Below are 15,071 nucleotides of genomic sequence, written 5' to 3'. Positions count from 1 at the left end.
CCGACACGTTTACGGAACGCGCAGAAGAAGCTAGGCAACTTGCATGTTTACGGATCAGCCAGCAGCAAGACTACGATGCAGGCCGCTACAATGCTCACCGCAGAACAGTCGTCTACCAAACTGGCGACAAAGTATGAGTTTGGACGCCCGTACGAAAACGAGGACTTTCCGAAAAACTCTTAAGAAGATACTTTGGACCATACCTAGTGCTGCGACGACTGAGCGATGTCACTTACGAAGTTGTTCCCGAGTGTTCGTATAGTACAAGGCATCGCCAGCACCATCCTGAACTCGTTCACGTAGTCCGCATGAAACCTTACGTCAGCGAGTGATTGCGTGACACTTTACTTGAGGAAAAAACTGCATAACAGACTACGCATCGGGGCGATTCACTTTGAGAGAGAGGCAAATGACGCGTGTCTACATGTGAACAATAACGACGATGGGGAATTTAGTGGGCACGAGGTAGTGGGCCTCTAGCTTCTCTCGAGGCCGAAGAAGACGATATTGTGGCTCAGCTGTTGAAAACACGCTGCTTTCGTCGTCCCAAGGTGTACCTCTGTTTTATTCGCGTTGTACCGCGATAATAAAAACTATTGGCCATATTTGAACTCTCATGTTAGATTCAGCAGGACTGTATTTTCTGTTCAGTTGGGTTTTTATAACTGTTAATATAAATTTTGTCTCCAAAGTGAAAAGGAGTAGCTGGTGCCGTCATGTTATCACACGCCTAGCCTATTTCATCTTTTCAATTGAAAGAAGGAATGTGTTAAAGTACAGGAAATAAAGATATATACGCACACTAGAAGCAAGAAGAGAGAAACAAAAAAGAAGTGCAGTAATAAAGAAATGGAATGTTCGCACAAGTCAGCGATACAGCAATTCCCGAAACAACTTAGGTAGCCGTCAGCTCAGCTCTCTCGTGACCACTTGCTGACACAAAGGTCACTAGTTGAATCCCAGCCAGAGCAGTCGCATTTCTAAGGAGGCAAAATGGAAGAACCCCTGGCACTATGCGATGTGAGTGCATGTTGAAAAACGCCAGATGGTTGAAATTTACTAAACCACTATGGTGTCTCTGGTAATCACATCGTAGTTTTGGGACATAAAAATACATACGATAATTTATTATCTCTTTAGCACTGCGTGTTTATGCGCACCAAGATGCCCATGGGTCGGCTAACTCATGAGGTGACTCACTAAGGTTAAGATCGAGCCGCGAGACTGCGTCTGAGGGATTCCGGGTGAGTAATATTGCAGGAAGTGAGTCTGCATGATTCCAATTGAGGAGCATTTTAGTGAACCTTGCTTAGATTGACTCAGGTTAAGGAAAATATTGATGACTCTGAGTCCAAGTGAGCCCAAAACGAAAAATACAGTTCTCGGATGTGTCTAAGTGAACTCCCCTTCCTATTGCCGAACAATGGTTTTATCTACTGATAGCATTACAATAAGACTCATCATGGCTCACGTTTACAGCCAAGTCTAATCACCCATATCTCAACGTAGTGACACTCATGTGCCACTTGAATATTTATTATTCAGAGACGTGCGTTGGGGTAGTGGAGGCCGTCATGTCCTTCACAGGAAACTCTTTCAGGATAAGTTATTTATAAAATGTTTTCTGTCTGCCTGTGGTAACTCACATTTAAAGGGGCGTGGTGAAAACACGCGCTCTAGAGCCCCAGTTGTGTGAGATTCTGGTATTGAAGAGCATGAACAGCCCAATCTAAATAGCTCAATTGGTGCTAAAAGACCCATGAGTCAGATCAATGAGATTCACTGATGACTCGGGCGAAACCATGCGTAAGAGTCTAGAAGAGTCGGCATGAGTAATAGTCTGCTCTAAAGTAAAATAGAGCAACAGAAAAACAACTCGCGAAAAATAAAAGGACGATGTCCTGTTGAAGCTTGCTCTTGTAACGCAAACGTGTGTCACAGTTTCTACTTAGCTTTTCTTCCCCCAAGAAATCTCCTCACTCTTAAACATGCGATTACTTTCGCACGTGAATTTAGTGCCTGTGCGCGCATCTTGAATGAATAAAACTGATAACAATAGCCGTTCAGCCTTCAAACCAGTTGTGTATCATACTCCAACATGTTGCAAACTTACCTAGAGGAGATATCTGGCTGACCATCAAGATAACAGCGAACAGAACATTCCTGGTGGCTTTTCTTCTCATGCTGAGTATTTGCGGCTAATGATACTTCACCAGGACAAGAAGTAGTTGATTACTTCTGATTTTAGAATAATTGGATTTCGATAATTGGGAACTGCACGTTCGCCTTGCGTCGCCGTCTCGGCAGAAGAGGGAGGACAGCATCGATTCATTTCCTTTGTCCTTGCGCTGCGCTACCATAACTTACCACCTTGCAGGCCTGTTCTCTTTTTCTGTTTTTTTTTCATAGCGATATATTTTTGGTCATTGTATTGGTGTTGCGCTATGTAGGCTTTTGGAGGGCTGCTGTAAAAGCCTTCCTGTTATTTCGTCCTTTAAAGAATGCTTGTTCTCTCACACATGTGGCCTATCGTCTTTTACGTATTCTTTTTCGCCGACTATATAACAATGCATCCGCCTATGTGAGCATCTGTAGTGCACGCATGGGGTGCGAAATATAAAATTTTGTCACAGGGTCTCAAAGTTCCGTTTCTCTCTCAAGCTTATTATCCTTGTTTTCTTGCCAGCAGTTTAGTGCTGTATTTTCTGTAGAAAAATGGTTCATTTGGCCATAAACACAATTTTCAATGTTAAGCCTGCTTAGAAAAAAATTTCATTCTCATCACAGACCCACCAAATTCGGAGTCTTATAGCTGCTAGTCTGGTCAAGAATATAACAACAATTTCTTGAACTGTATCATAATTAAGAAACAGGCTATGCGAGATCAATACAAAAGTGCAAAAAATTTTGTAAATGCTGGCATTTACTTTACGTGCCGCTACTGTAGGTAAACGGGAACCACAATGTTGAAAATTGATTACAAAAGTACGCATTTTCGACAGGGCTGTTTACCGAATACATACATTTAGTTTATATAGGAATGGGAAAGTTGAAAAAACTTTGACTTTAAATTTCCTTTACTTTACAGTTAGTATAGCACTTTTAGAGAGCTATGGTATATGGAAAATTAACATGCTTTAAGTTACGAAGTAAGAGCTGGAGTACGAGCAGAAGTTCTAACATTGGTGATGGCTCGTGATTGTGTTCGAGGCGTAGAAAAGTCCTCAGCGATATACACTCCTGCCACATCCATGTAGGGAATTATTCGAAGGAGGGCCCGTGCCATGCGATGTTAGTCGGGGTGAGAATCCCAAGACGGTGTGAGAATCCCAAGAAGAGAAAGCGGACAAATCTTTGTGAAGCACCAAATAAAGAAGGCTCAAGCCAGCGCCACATTCCTGCCAAAATAAGCAGGCGCCCAGATCTGGATTTAGTGGCATGAAAGTGCCATGCGTTGGCTTTACATTTTTGTGGCAAGTGAAGTAATCTTCTCTAAATCACACAAGCCATATTCACGGTAGTTGCAGGTGCACCATCAGCACTTCGTCTTCTTGACAAAACGTCCACGGGCAACACTACACTTCTCAAGCCCCACATAGTCAGTTCAGTTCGGCGCCACTTAGCAGATGCCAAAGATACAGCTAGGCCTAACCTTCGAAGGCCGAAGATGATCTAGATGGTGACCACGTTATGGGTGACCGCGACAATTGGAGGAGATGGGGATTGATATCGAGGACCATCGCACGTCTTCAAGATCTGTATCAATGGACACTACAGCACGCCGAGTGTTGGGTGTAACCGAGCCGACGTCATGAACAGTAAGAACTTTCGATCAAGATTGAATGTTCGTGGAAATAGTACAAGGTTTTGACAGCCCACGCGAGGTGAACTAGGACCATTGCCGAGCTCTTTCGCCATGCATGTGGAAAACGCAAGGGAGGCAGGCGTATATAACGAGAGGTGCCGAGGCCAGTTTTCGTTCTTTAGTATCGGCACAGCGATAGAAGTGAGCCAGGTTGCAGCGAGCTGTCCGCTGTACCATTAGCCATTGAAGTAACCTAGCAGCTAGGCCTTCTCAATGTCTACCAAGTGCCACGGCCGAAACGTAAATGACCGAATGAAACGAATGATCGATGACCGTTTATTAGGGGCGAAGCTCCTTATAGCGGCACCCATTCGTTTCCCGTAGTATGTAACAAGTATAACATTTTGACCTCCAAGGTGGTGCCGGTGAGAGACTTCTTCTGTGCGTTGTTGAACAAGAAAAAATAGTGCTCAATGTACACGTCAGTGGCTGCTAATGGGGAATGAGAGACAGGAGCATTTGGCTTTTAGTTAACGCGCAGGCTGCGATCACCATTAGCAGCCATTGGCATGTACATTAAGCACTATCTGACAAGAAAGGGTTGCTACGTTATACTCGCTGGGTGTCACCTCCTTAGCTTTAGAAAGGTTTAGCGAGCGTTGAGCCGCAGTGCCATGAATACAATGAACTTGTATATACCATGAATGAACTCGAGGTGGTTAAAAATAGGAAGTAGATACGAAGCGCAAGCCGTAAGAAAGTAAAAGCTGAATTATCCGCCTCTCATTTCCCATTAGCAGCCATTGGCATGTACATTGAGCACTATCTGACTGAAAACGTTTGCTACGTCATACTCGCTGGGCGTAACCTCCTTGGTTTTCGAAAGGTTTAGCGAGCGTTCGGCCACAGTGCCATGAATACAGTGAACTAGTATATACCATGAACTCGAGGTGGTTAAAGCTGGGAAGTGGACCCGAAGCGCAAGCCGTAAGAAAGTGTGCGTGTGCCACCTCTCGTTTAGTCCTTGGAATGTCCGCTGGATAGCGGTGCTTCTATATGGGGAATATATGATGAAAAGATGCGAGATGGTGGTACTTGGAGTGTTGAATAGATGGACGAACGGACACATAGACAGATGCATGGATGGACGCATGAACGGACGCAGGGGTGGCTGCATGGACGAACGCAGGGACGGACGCACGAACAGACGCACGCACGGACAGGCTGATGGACGCATGGACGGTCACACTGACGGACGCATGAACGGACGGAAGCAATAACGAATGGACAGACGAATTCTTCGCCCCACTCTCCATCATTCACTCCGTGGATATGCTGCCATTTGTTTTGCATTCTATCGTCACAAGGAGGAAATAATGCTACAACAACAAATTGAAATTTTTTCTTGAAAACCGGCAAGCAGCTCCAAACTAAAGGTGCGCACTTCATGCAGAAATAACACACGAAATGAGCACGAGCGCGGACGAACAACTGTTTCAGCTCGACACCTAAAGAACGCTGTTGAAAGATAAAGAAAGACGCATGAAACCAATGCAAAGTATACACAGCACAAGTGCAAACAACTGTCACAATTTTTACTTCCTCGTATGGGTGCAGCGTGCTCCTTTCGTAAACGCCACCGCGGAAGCGAGCGAACTGACCTTCGCTCTCTCCTGAATCACAAGTCTGGGGTGCTCTTCAGGATCGGCCAAGTTTCGCGAATCTTGGGATCTTCCCGAGCTCTGGCGACACCCCTTTATGAACGAGCCAACAGTACGAGAGAGTCAAATCCAACCCTGAGCGCGCTGCGTTTCATTGGTTACAATTTAACCAGTCATCGCGTCAAGGATGGTTGACTAAGTTAGGCGGGGTTTTCAAACCAGAGGCATATACTTTCATTTGTTTGTCGTTACACTGAGTGCAGAAGTGCATCCTCTCATGACTGGGGACTGTCAGTGCAAGAGGCGCCCAGCTGAGCTCTCTCAAGCGGTGCTCGTCGACGAGAATGCTGTCAGGGTCCTGCAAGATTGCGGTAACACTCCCAAGTATTATGCAAGTCATTTTTCTCAACGCTATCAAGCAGTCCGCATTCTTTTCGTGCTATGGCCACCACAAGCGAGCTCGGAGCAAACTCGACTGCCCTAGAAGCTTGCGCAATCCTGCATTGCACTCCTGGTGTGAAAAGCACTGGCACAGGAGAGGTCTTGCGCCGCGGAGGCGCGAGCTCAAAGAAATGTGAAAGCCACCCAACGTGAGACCGTTGCGCCATCTCGCTGCTGAAGACGAAAACGCGTTGAATTTGAGGAAATATGTTGTACATAAATGGCTTTCCATGAGCAAGATCGACAGCGTTCGCTTGACTTAGTTACTGTAGTCAGGCGCTGCCTACTGCGAGGTCACTGGTTCAACGCCACGCTACAGAACCTTTCCCTTTCATTTTTTGTCTTTTCTCATATCTGTGACGGAATGCCGTCAGCCGTGGTGGGCCACGGCAAAAAAAAAAAAAAACTTTCGTGTTAAAAGAAGAAATGGCAAGAGCGCGTAATGCGTAGGCAGCATAAAAAGTGGTCACTGAGGTTAACTGAGACTGAGTGGGTTTGAACACAAGGTGAATGCGCGAGGGTGAGGCAGGAAATAGGGGGGCTGGTGGAAACAAGAAGTTTGTGGCTGGAACGTGGCGGCAGAAATCACTCTACCGGGTTGATTGGGGAAACGTGCGAGAGCCCTTTAACTTGTAGCGAACGTAGTCAGGCTGATGGTGATGGTGATGGTAATGATCATGAAATTGCAATCGGCACCTTAGAAGGTGAGATAGCAGTGGTCGGTCACTGAACTCATGTGGAAGAGTCTAGCGCAGAAATTAATCCAGCCGCTTCACGTACGTTGCTATGCTGACTGCCTATACATCAACACCAAAATTGTGCTCTCAGAAGTGCAAAACAAATTAAATTTTAAAGAAAGTATTCTAAAAGTGACAGAAAGTGAAAAAGTTTTCCTGAGTGCACCACTGTCTGCTCTCAATGAGTGTGGTGTTTTGGGGAGGGGAAAAATAAATGCAACTGACAAGCAAGCACACTGTGACCGATAGTTGAAATTGATAACCAACTCTAAATAAAAAGCAAAGGCAAACAAAGGCAACAAGTTACGAGCACCGAATTGTAATCAGAAAGTCATGAACATTTAAAAATAGTTAAATACCAAAATAAGTCACATGCCAAACTCTACGGTAACGCAAGCAGCCATATATACTAATGGGCTGACGAGGACGACGAAGAGGACAGAGAAGAAGACGACACTGACAGATTCTGCGAGCTGGGCACCATGTTGTCCGCCACTGAGTGTATTCTGTGTGGAAACATACTCTGTCCGTAACAATATGAAGCTCATGCGGCGGCCAGAGCGCAGACACACACCCGATCACATATTCGAGAGAGCTCTGCTGCGAAGAATGTTTAGCAGCAACAGTGCATATTCTAAGAGAATATACGCGTATTCACCTTATAGGCCGTTTAAGAAGAATGAATGTTGCAGAAGCACTGCGGATCATCTAGTAGAAGTTGTAGAATCTAGGAAGTTTCCGGTATTTGTGGAAAAAACAGTGAAATAATAGACAGTAGCTGTATTTTTTTTCTCTGATGAAAGTGGCAGTAAATAGCCAAAGCAGGAAAAGGACACCTCGTGAAAGCACCCACCCTCTAGAGTGCACATATTTGCAAATTTACCCTGTGTTATATGGTCGCTGGCCTGAGTAAACGATACATAGACTAGGACACATCACCAAATATTTGCCACAGTTATCATATCTTATATATGTTACACAAACTACACCTACATTTGTCAACTTTATCTCGTTAAGACTCTTCAATACACGTTCGTTGACACTGCTTCAGCTTTCACATTTACAAAAGGAGTCTCAGAGTAGTCTAATTATCTCTAACTGACCTGTACTATCTGTTTAACATTTCTGTCAGCTGCGAACTTGGGCACTTTGGCAAAGTAGGATTTTCGTAAAGTTCTCGGTGTAAATGAACATATTAGCATTTCATTCTAAGACGCTGCACCCCGTTTTCTCTTTTAGATTTATTTTTAGTCACGTGCTCAGCGGTTTCGAGGTACATGTTCTCTACGGAAAAATATAGCTCGATATTCTATTATAGTAAACTCCAGTACCTGCTATAGCTTTTTGTTTGAAACCAGAAACTCTTGTCATCGCATTGTCGTAAATCCTCAGTCTGTACGTTTCTCCTAATAAACCTTCGTCGAACATTCAACCCAAACAAATTTGCAGAAGTGGATTGTTTTAACGGGTAATTTAGTAGACGACAAAAAAAATGAGAGCGTTTGAGAGGGGTTCAGTATAGCGCAAACATTCAGAGCAGCACATCGACATATAGTTTCATTTTCGCGCATCCTCATCTCCAGAATAAATGCTCTGACGAATGAAACATTTGGATGTAGCGTGGTTGCTGTAAAACAAAATGTGAAAAGCTGAAAAATACTTGCCAACTTGTCGAAATTATGAGGTGTTAATAGCAATACGTCAAGGTGCGTCGTTGGCTACATCAGCAGTTGGTTATAATATGGATACTATAAAAGGTAATATAGACAACCACCTGTTTGTAGCATGAAGCCACAAAAAATTGGTGTGGATTTCTTGCAAAGAAAAGCTTCTTAGTTCCCGAAAAACTTCTCCTGGTCCAGGGTTAGAAGCAGGTCAAGGCTTTTTCAGGGTGCTCACTCTACTAATTCAGCTATCCTGGAGGCTAGCAATGGACTGTGTGAGGGCCAATCAATAGCTCCCTCGTTATCTATTGATAGAGTGACCGTTTACGAAAGGCGTGTCCACGAAACACTTGTTTAGGTGGGTCATTTCCGACATTCTGTGCGGCCATTTGTCCCTAAGCCGCTTCAGTGCCAAAAATGTCAGAAATTTGGTCAAGTGAGCGCCGTGTGTGGAAATCCTACAACATGTTCTCGTTGTGGTGCACCACACTCTGCCGACAACTGTAAGGCTAATTCCTATAAATGCCCGAATTGCGAAGGGCCCCACGACGCCACATCAAAAGAGTGTTCGAAATAAGGCAGGAGATTTCGCTTTTGAAGAAAATGGTGAGGAACAGTTTGACTCACCGAGAAGCAGTTGCTGTCGTCAGGCGACATCGTTCTCGTCGCCGACGCTCATCTAGAAGGCCTGCCCACAGTATCAAGTCTTCTGTAAAGCCTTCTTTCGTTGAATCGGCCTCACCACCACCGCCGGACAGAAGGAACACGTGCACTGGGAATGCTGCCCCTGAAAAGGAGGCTCTGGAAGAAGCATGGCCATCACTTCCAAGGATGACCCCTGCAGAAAAACTGGAACGCGCACCGGTAGCACCACTTTCTGCATCTCGCCAAGATGAGGCGACAGAGCGTGACCGAGAAATTTTGACGATGATCAAGTCTCTCATCAATGCCATTCGCATGCTTATAGGCAACACGAACACGCCTACAGCACAATGCGCAGTGCAAGTATTGGATGCCCTGAGTCCAGTACTTGCCAACTTCGCATAGACAAAAAGGCTCTTTCACTGCCTTCATTTCGAGACGAAGTACGTAGTGCGACAGTTTTACAGTGGAATGCCAGAGGACCTAAATCACGGATCTCATGTTTTCGACATTACGTTTTCCGCAACAGATTTCCTATATTAGTAATATGTGAACCAAATTTGTCAAAAGCGATAAAGTTTTCAGGCTACGAAGCCTTCACTTCATCGACTTGTGGTGAGCCCAGCAAAGTAATTACATATAGCCGCACAGACTTAACCTACATTCCACATTTGGTGCAACCCCATAACGGAAATCAATATGTATGCCTTTGCGTTGCAAAGAAGAAGGTAGCCTTCACACTTATCGGTGCATACATCTCACCATCTGGTCAGTTCGATGGTGAAAGACTACATGACATCTTGACCGCTACACCTGGACCTTGAATTATTATTGGTGATTTAATGCTCATCACTTGCTTTGGGAAAGCACAAAGATTTATTCCAGAGGCCGGAAACTTGCTGAATTCGCCTCACGCCACGAACTTAACGTCATGAATGACGGCAGTCCAACGTATTTGCGTCGTTAGAGATATAGCAGTTGCTTGGATCTTGCATTGGTGTCACGGCAATTCACCCAACAAGTGCGATGGTTCACTGATATTGAGACTCACGGCAGTGATCATATTCCAACGTATCTGAAGGTCACAGGTTATGCAACTTCCTCCTCATCAACTAACAGAAGAGTTAATTGGACAATGTACAAGACAAAGGTGGAACAGGCCTGCGATGATATTGCGTGCGGCCTCGAAGAGGTAATAAAAAGTGTGAAGGAGGAGGTTACGTGCGCCTTTAAATACACAACAAAGCGTACAGAATTTGAGATAGAACTTGAACGACAACTAACGATTCGTAGGCGGGCGGAGAGGAGGTACAGGCGCACTAATTCGATTCATGACCTCAGAGACGCTCGACGTCTACAAAAGGAAATCCAACGTCGAATGGACAAGCTGGAGGACCAACGGTGGAAGAAATTTTGTGAATCATTTGATCGTCGCAAGCCTATGTCCCATAAATGGAGGACGGTGCATGGTCTTGGCTCGACTCCACAACATGGTTCATTCAGCACATTGGCTCTCCATCAAGGCCGCCTGCAGGTTGACGTTGCTGAAAATTTCTGCGTGAGGATTGCGGGTAATGTGGTTACCATGAGTAACGAAGTTCTCGCGCATGCTCCCGTAGCACGAGTTTCTGAACTGAATATGCTTTTTTCACTCGAGGAACTGCATGCAGCTCTAGCCACCTGCAGACGTTCTCGTCACCTGGGCCGGACGGTATTACATACGCTGCTTTATGCCATCTTAGAAGACGCGACCGACACCAGCTACTAAAATGCTACAACCAGTCATGGAACGATGGCGTCGTTCCAGAAAGGTGGAAATCCAGCCGCTTGGTACCAATCCTCAAACCTGGAAAGTCGCCGCTTGATCTGGCATCATATCGGCCCTTTGCGCTATCTAGCTGCGTGGGGAAAATAATGAAAAGAATGGTTCTGACATGCCTCGAGTGGTACCTTGAACGCTATAATATACACCCAGAGACCATGGCTGGTTTTCGAAGAGGCTGCTCTTCTATCGATAAGGCCATCAACCTCGTAACCTCTGTGCAACAACAGAAATACCTCAAGCGCATCTCAGTTGCAATGTTTCTCGATGTGAAAGTTGCATACGACAACGTAACGCGCGATGCCATCATAGATACCTTCGCGAACATTGGAATCGGTGGAGAAATGTTTCGGTGGATTCGGAGCTACCTACAGAGGAGATCATTCTTCGTGCTCACTGCGGAAGGCCCCACTGTTGATCATTACACCGATCGTGGCGTTCCACAAGGCGGGTTTCTCAGCCCTACGCTGTTTAACCTCACGATCATTGGCCTTGTACAAAGTCTACCTCGATCAGTCAATATCTCTACATACGCTGATGATATATGTATCTGGGCTTCAGCAGTGACACGACTCCAGGTACGCGCACGGATCCAGAAAGCAGCGAGAATAACGTCGACGTACGTCCATGCTCGAGGCCTCACAATTTCCATCGAGAAGTGCGCCTTAGTCTCTTTTACCCGCAAGCCCATGATCTGTTATCCTGTTTCTATCGACAACGTGAACCTTTCGTATATGAGACGTCACCAATTCCTGGGCGTCCATATCGACAGAGATGTCTTGTGGAGTGCTCACATCTCGCCCTTGAAGAAGAGGCTCAGCTCTATCACACACGTGATGAGATTTCTCGCTGGTGAAACGTGGGGCACATCAGTGTCATTTATGCTTCAGCTGCACAGAGAGCTCTTCTTGGGATATTTGCGGTATAGCACGCCCGTGCTTTGCAACGCCGGAAAAACTAACATCAGGGTCCTGCAAAACATTCAAGGCCAAGTCCTCCGCACATGCTTGGGGCTGCCTCGGTGCGCTAATACGTTAGCAACAATTGGTATTGCTAAAGACCATCCTATCACGACATATAAAACTGTCGACACACTCCAGACACATATCCGTCACATATCCAGAGTGCCTAACCACCACCTTGCTAGCTTGTCACTAGAAAGACCAAAGGCAGCGTTTTCCAAAGTTGTTGCGGCTAACCAGAATTCCATCTCGTGGAGATTCTCGTCCGCAACCATACCACTATCACCAGAGTGGTGCATGAAAAGACCAACTGTGCACCTTGAAGTGCCGGGGATATCTAAAAAGGCAAGCCTGTCATCTGCAGCCCTCAAGCAGATCTCATTGGACCTTTTGCATTTGTCATATGCTAACCGAATTCATGTTTACACGGACGGTTCGGCCTCGCGAAGTTCGACAGGTGCCTTTGTCATACCATCTCGATCAATCACCGTCAAATTCAAGACATCACACGTCGCGACATCTACGGGATCCGAGCTCGCCGCTTTTCGAGCCGCTGTGGAGTTTGTTACGCAAGAATCCCGTAGTAGATGGGCCATTTTCTGCGACTCCAAGGCAGCTCTTCAATGCGTGCGAAGTCTACGACGTGGAAACTACCACCAGATGGTGTATCGTATTAATGAATATTGTCATCGCGCTGCTTATCAAGGACACGACATTGTTTTACAATGGTTGCCGGGCCACTGTGGCTTCAGTGGTAACCACCTCGCCGACGACGCTGCCCGATGTGCCCACGATGGAGCTTCCACACTGTTAATACCCTTGTCACGAGTAGACGCAGCTAGAGAACTTCGTCACATCGCGCATAATGCCACGCTTGCGCACTGGAATTCTCCACTTAACTCCAATCATCGCCCTAAGAATCTTAAGTCATTACTCCAGAAACAACTGCCATCCAAGATTTCTCGACGTGGCGCTAGAATGCTGTGCCGGTTGTCGACTGGGGTAGCTTTAATAAGTCATTCAGCCATCGCATTGGCATGGCGAATTCATCCATGTGTGAAAGCTGCAACTGTATAAAGACTATTGAACATCTCTTGTGCCACTGGGCCGAATTTGATGAAGATCGCCGGACTCTCCAGTGTGCCTTGAATAGACTCGATGACCGGCCATTTAATGAAGCAAAGATCTTAGGAGCCTGGTCGCGCAGCATATCAGCACAGAAAGCCACACGAGCCCTCCTGAGATACTTGTCAGCAACTTCATTGAAGGACCGCCTGTGAAACTCGGCATTGTGTGTGTGATGTGACATGTGTCTATTTTTCTCTCTCTTTTTTACTCCCCTCTCCCCCTCCCCATATGTAGGGTAGCAAACTAGACGCATAGTCTAGTTAACCTCCCTACCTTTCCTATAATCCTTCTCTCTCTCAAGGAAGACGAAGAAGTGTGTTTTGAATAGGAGCTACTTCTGCTATCTCCAGCGTATTTCAGTTGTAATTTAGGTCTGTTGATCAGTTTTCGCTGCTCCCTTCGAGGGGATGAATGTAGACCACCCCGGGCGCCTGCCGGCACCAGCGGCGTCAGCGGCGGCCGCCTCCAGGAAGCGGATGGGACAAGCGAGTGACAGCGACCGTGAAGATACTCATGATTACTATCTCAGCAGTGAGGACTTTTCAGATGACGGTTTCCAACCTGTGCTGAGCCGCAAAGCGAAGAGGAGGAACATGAGGACATCCTCATCCTCAACTATTCAAACTGTAAGTGAAACGCCAAAATCAAACACTCATCCTTTTCGAAACTTATCGAAATTGAAACTTATCCTGTTTCTGCCTGCAGTTTCTACCGTCAGCATTAAACACATTAACAGACAGTGTTTCTCGAGGTCTCTGGAAACGCTCCTGCCAAATGAGATCACGGACATAAGAGTGAACGCCAGAAAGAATATACTGGCTGTGGACGTTTTGCACGCAAGTGCGTTGGGCGTTCTGCGCAGTGTAATTGACTTGGACGGCAACCAGGTGCGCTCTCATGTTCCCTTGGGATGTGATGTAGTAAACGGCGTGATCTACGACATAGATGTGGCTATTTCCTGTCAAGTCAACAACTGATACTCCAATTGTTGATGTCACCCGGCTAGGCAAGTCTCGCTGTGTGAAGATTGCGTTTAGGAGCACATCACTCCCCTCTCATGTGAAGGTGGGGTACTTCAGACATGCTGTGCGGCCTTTCATTCCAAAGCCTCTCCAGGGCCGTAAATGCATGAAACTTGGACATGTGAGCAGCGTCTGCGAGAATTCGGTGGTATGCCACCGCTGCGCTGAGCCCAATGAAGCGGATAAGTGCGTCGCAACTGTCAAGAAAAGCTCTAATTGATATGGGTCCCATGAAACCACATAGAAAGACTGCCCGCGGATTCAGAAGGAAATTGCCATATTGAAGGAGATGGTGCGTGATCACTCATCTCATCGAGAAGCCGCAGCTAAAGTCAGAAGGCGTCGCTCACGTCGACGTCGGTCTTCAAGGACGCCCGCTACCTCCTCGACACGTTTGCCAGATCCCTCATCAGTACCACCTCCTTTGCCTCCCAGACCACATGCCGTGGGAAAGGCTGTAAAGAACAAAGCCAGTGAGCATACCCTAACTGCGACTGAGTGGCCTGCACTTCAAAGGGAAGCAGCATCAAACGAACCGAAGGAGTTTCATGGCGGCCAGTCCGCGATCCCGGTTCGAGATCTTTCAAACCAAGACAGGCAAGTGACTGCAATCGTGCAATCATTAATTGCCACGATTCACACGCTACTGAGCAGCATACATTCTCCGTCTGCTAAGAGTGCACTGCAAATACTGGATGCACTGAATCCAGTTCTTGCTAACGTCGTATAAACACAATGGCTCAACAAAATCTCATTTTCCGCACTGAAGTTAAAAGGGCGTCGATTTTTCAGTGGAATGCCAGAGGCATGAAGTCCCGTATCTCGTACTTTCGCCAATTTGTTCGGGCCAATCAATTCCCTATACTTGTCATATGTGAACCAAACGTATCAACGCGTTATAGATTGTCCGGTTATGAAGCTTTTCGATCAGTCGCTTGCGAAGAACGAAGCAAATTAATTGTTTACAGTCGCACAGACTTGACTTATCTTTCGCACCCAATAAGTTCAAATGACAACAATCAGTACGTGTGTCTTCGTGTAAAAAGAATGCAGTTTCGTTCACGCTTATTGGTGGATATATATCTCCGTCAGCGCAATTTGACTGCGACAGAAAAGGACATCCTAATGAGGACCGATGGCCCTTGGATCATCACCAGTGACTTCAACGCCCATCACATGCTTCGGGG

At 46.2% G+C, this 15,071-nt stretch overlaps 1 protein-coding gene across 4 annotated transcripts in view; it reads right to left on the bottom strand.

The window, feature by feature from the left end:
* LOC119185965 (amblin) overlaps window positions 1–15,071 on the bottom strand; it is a 35,940-nt gene that overhangs the window by 12,046 nt on the left and 8,823 nt on the right. Inside the window, exon 1 of one of the 4 annotated variants that reach the window (XM_075865586.1) lies at window positions 7,528–7,591. The exons of 1 other annotated variant lie outside the window; for it this stretch is intronic. Coding sequence is in view for 2 of the 3 variants with exons in the window: in XM_037434769.2 (XP_037290666.2) it covers window positions 2,114–2,183 (70 nt within the window). In the remaining variant the exon portion in view is untranslated. Of the gene's footprint in view, window positions 1–2,113; window positions 2,317–7,497; window positions 7,592–15,071 lie in introns of those variants that run through there. 2 more of the 4 variants (XM_075865585.1, XM_037434769.2) reach the window with 2 other exon arrangements.

This window comes from Rhipicephalus microplus, chromosome 6 (genome assembly GCF_043290135.1).
Source record: "Rhipicephalus microplus isolate Deutch F79 chromosome 6, USDA_Rmic, whole genome shotgun sequence".
Lineage (NCBI taxonomy): Eukaryota > Metazoa > Arthropoda > Arachnida > Ixodida > Ixodidae > Rhipicephalus > Rhipicephalus microplus.
Note: the sequence above shows the minus strand (reverse complement) of the source record. Positions and strands in the feature narration are given on the sequence as shown.